The sequence below is a fragment of the Caenorhabditis briggsae genome, assembly GCF_000004555.2.
Source record: "Caenorhabditis briggsae AF16 supercontig from assembly CB4, cb25.NA_396, whole genome shotgun sequence".
In the NCBI taxonomy this organism is placed as follows: domain Eukaryota; kingdom Metazoa; phylum Nematoda; class Chromadorea; order Rhabditida; family Rhabditidae; genus Caenorhabditis; species Caenorhabditis briggsae.
The window spans coordinates 695-2,211 of record NW_025543414.1 but is presented as its reverse complement, the minus strand read 5'-3'; the positions used below and the strand labels follow the sequence as shown (position 1 = coordinate 2,211).

The window sequence follows — 1,517 nt, the reverse complement described above, 5'->3', positions numbered from 1 at the left end:
AAAATTTTAAAAGTTTGAATTCGCGCGCTTTTACTCACCGGGCGGCCTAGAAAAAACCTCGTCCCTAAGGGCTTTCAGCGTATTTTTCGATGCGTTTTTCTCGATGAAGGAATTTTTTTGAACTTTTTCTTTATTTTTATGTCAATCTACATGCATTTCTGCACATTTTGATGCAATAAAAAATTTCACCGTACACCACCTTTAAATTCTTAAGGCTTCTAGGATTACTGTACTTTCAATATTCTGCAAACACCCTGATCTATGCTAAAATTCGAACTATTTTCAGCGATTTGTTGTTTGTTGCTTCTGAATTTTTCGGAATATGCTGAACTTTTAAATTTCTGAAATTTTCAATTATTGAGTTTTTGAATTTCCGATATACCGTAAAACATGTAATAGAAGGGCCCCCATACTGTCACCTTTGAGCTAAATTATCTCGGTTCCTTTGAAAGATATCAATAGTTTGTCAACTGATAAAACGTTTGTGATATTATAATAAACAATTTACCAGTTGACAAGTTTTTTTATAATTTTGTCAGGGACCGAGATAAATGAGCTCAAAGTTAAATGTTAGGGGGCTCTTCTATTACAGGTGTTACAGTATTGAATTCTGGGAATATATTTTCTAGAAAAGTTTCAGGGAAACTTTCACAACTATGTATGTTCGGTGAATGGAACCTCTCCGGATCCCAGGTACAAGAGATTTATAAATTTTTCAAAAAAATTGAGAAATTGCGGAATTCAAGTCACAATGGCTCAAATGTTCATGTTTCAGAAAGTAAGCATTTTTCTGTTTATTAAAAACTTCGAATTTTAACTGGAACCCATTTTTCCAGGACGAAAATTCATTTTTGGATTATAACAAAGAGAGGTCTCCATATTTCAAATTCAGTGAAATTTGCATTACTGACTGGGAGAAATTTTGGAAGAAATTGCTGGTTAAGGTTCATGGTAATTTTTTTCCGGGCTACTGTAGTTTCGAAATTCTGCAAGCACTACAACCTACGCCAAGGTTCAAACTTTATGGTTTCCGAAAATTCATTTTTTTCGAATTTCTGAATTTCTGAATTTGTCAATTTTAATCAGAGAAAGAATTCATTCCAAGCTTCTGGATTACTGTAGTTTCCAATTCTGCGATCACCACAATCTTCAAATTATTTTTCAGCAATTCTCATGCTCATTGGCTGGTTATTCTTCATCCCATCTGGCTTTTTATTCGCACGATTTGGCAAGAAAAGTTTTGAAAATCTAAAAATTTTGAATCTCCCAATTTGGTTCCAAGTTCACAGGACTTTCACCTTTTTGGGCGTTTCTTGTATTTCAATTTCAATTTTTTGTATTTTCTTGGCGAAAAATTTCACTTGGAGGGGTACTGGATCAGATGCTTGGTACTGGTCCCAATGGCATACGGATTTAGGAACTATTTCGACGGTTTTGGCAGTTTCCCAGCCGCTTAATACAGGGTGGCTGAAAAGTATTGAGACACTTGTTTTTTGTTGTATTTTCAAAAATGGAGT

General features: G+C 34.3%; 1 protein-coding gene across 1 annotated transcript; it reads left to right on the top strand.

The window, feature by feature from the left end:
- Window positions 1–640: 640 nt before the first annotated feature.
- CBG25076 lies at window positions 641–1,252 on the top strand (the record flags this gene model as incomplete). Its single annotated transcript, XM_002648646.1, has 3 exons — window positions 641–778; window positions 837–938; window positions 1,166–1,252. Coding segments are annotated over 3 exons (327 nt in total), but the record flags the coding sequence as incomplete, so codon positions are not given.
- Between the last annotated feature and the right edge of the window lie 265 nt (window positions 1,253–1,517).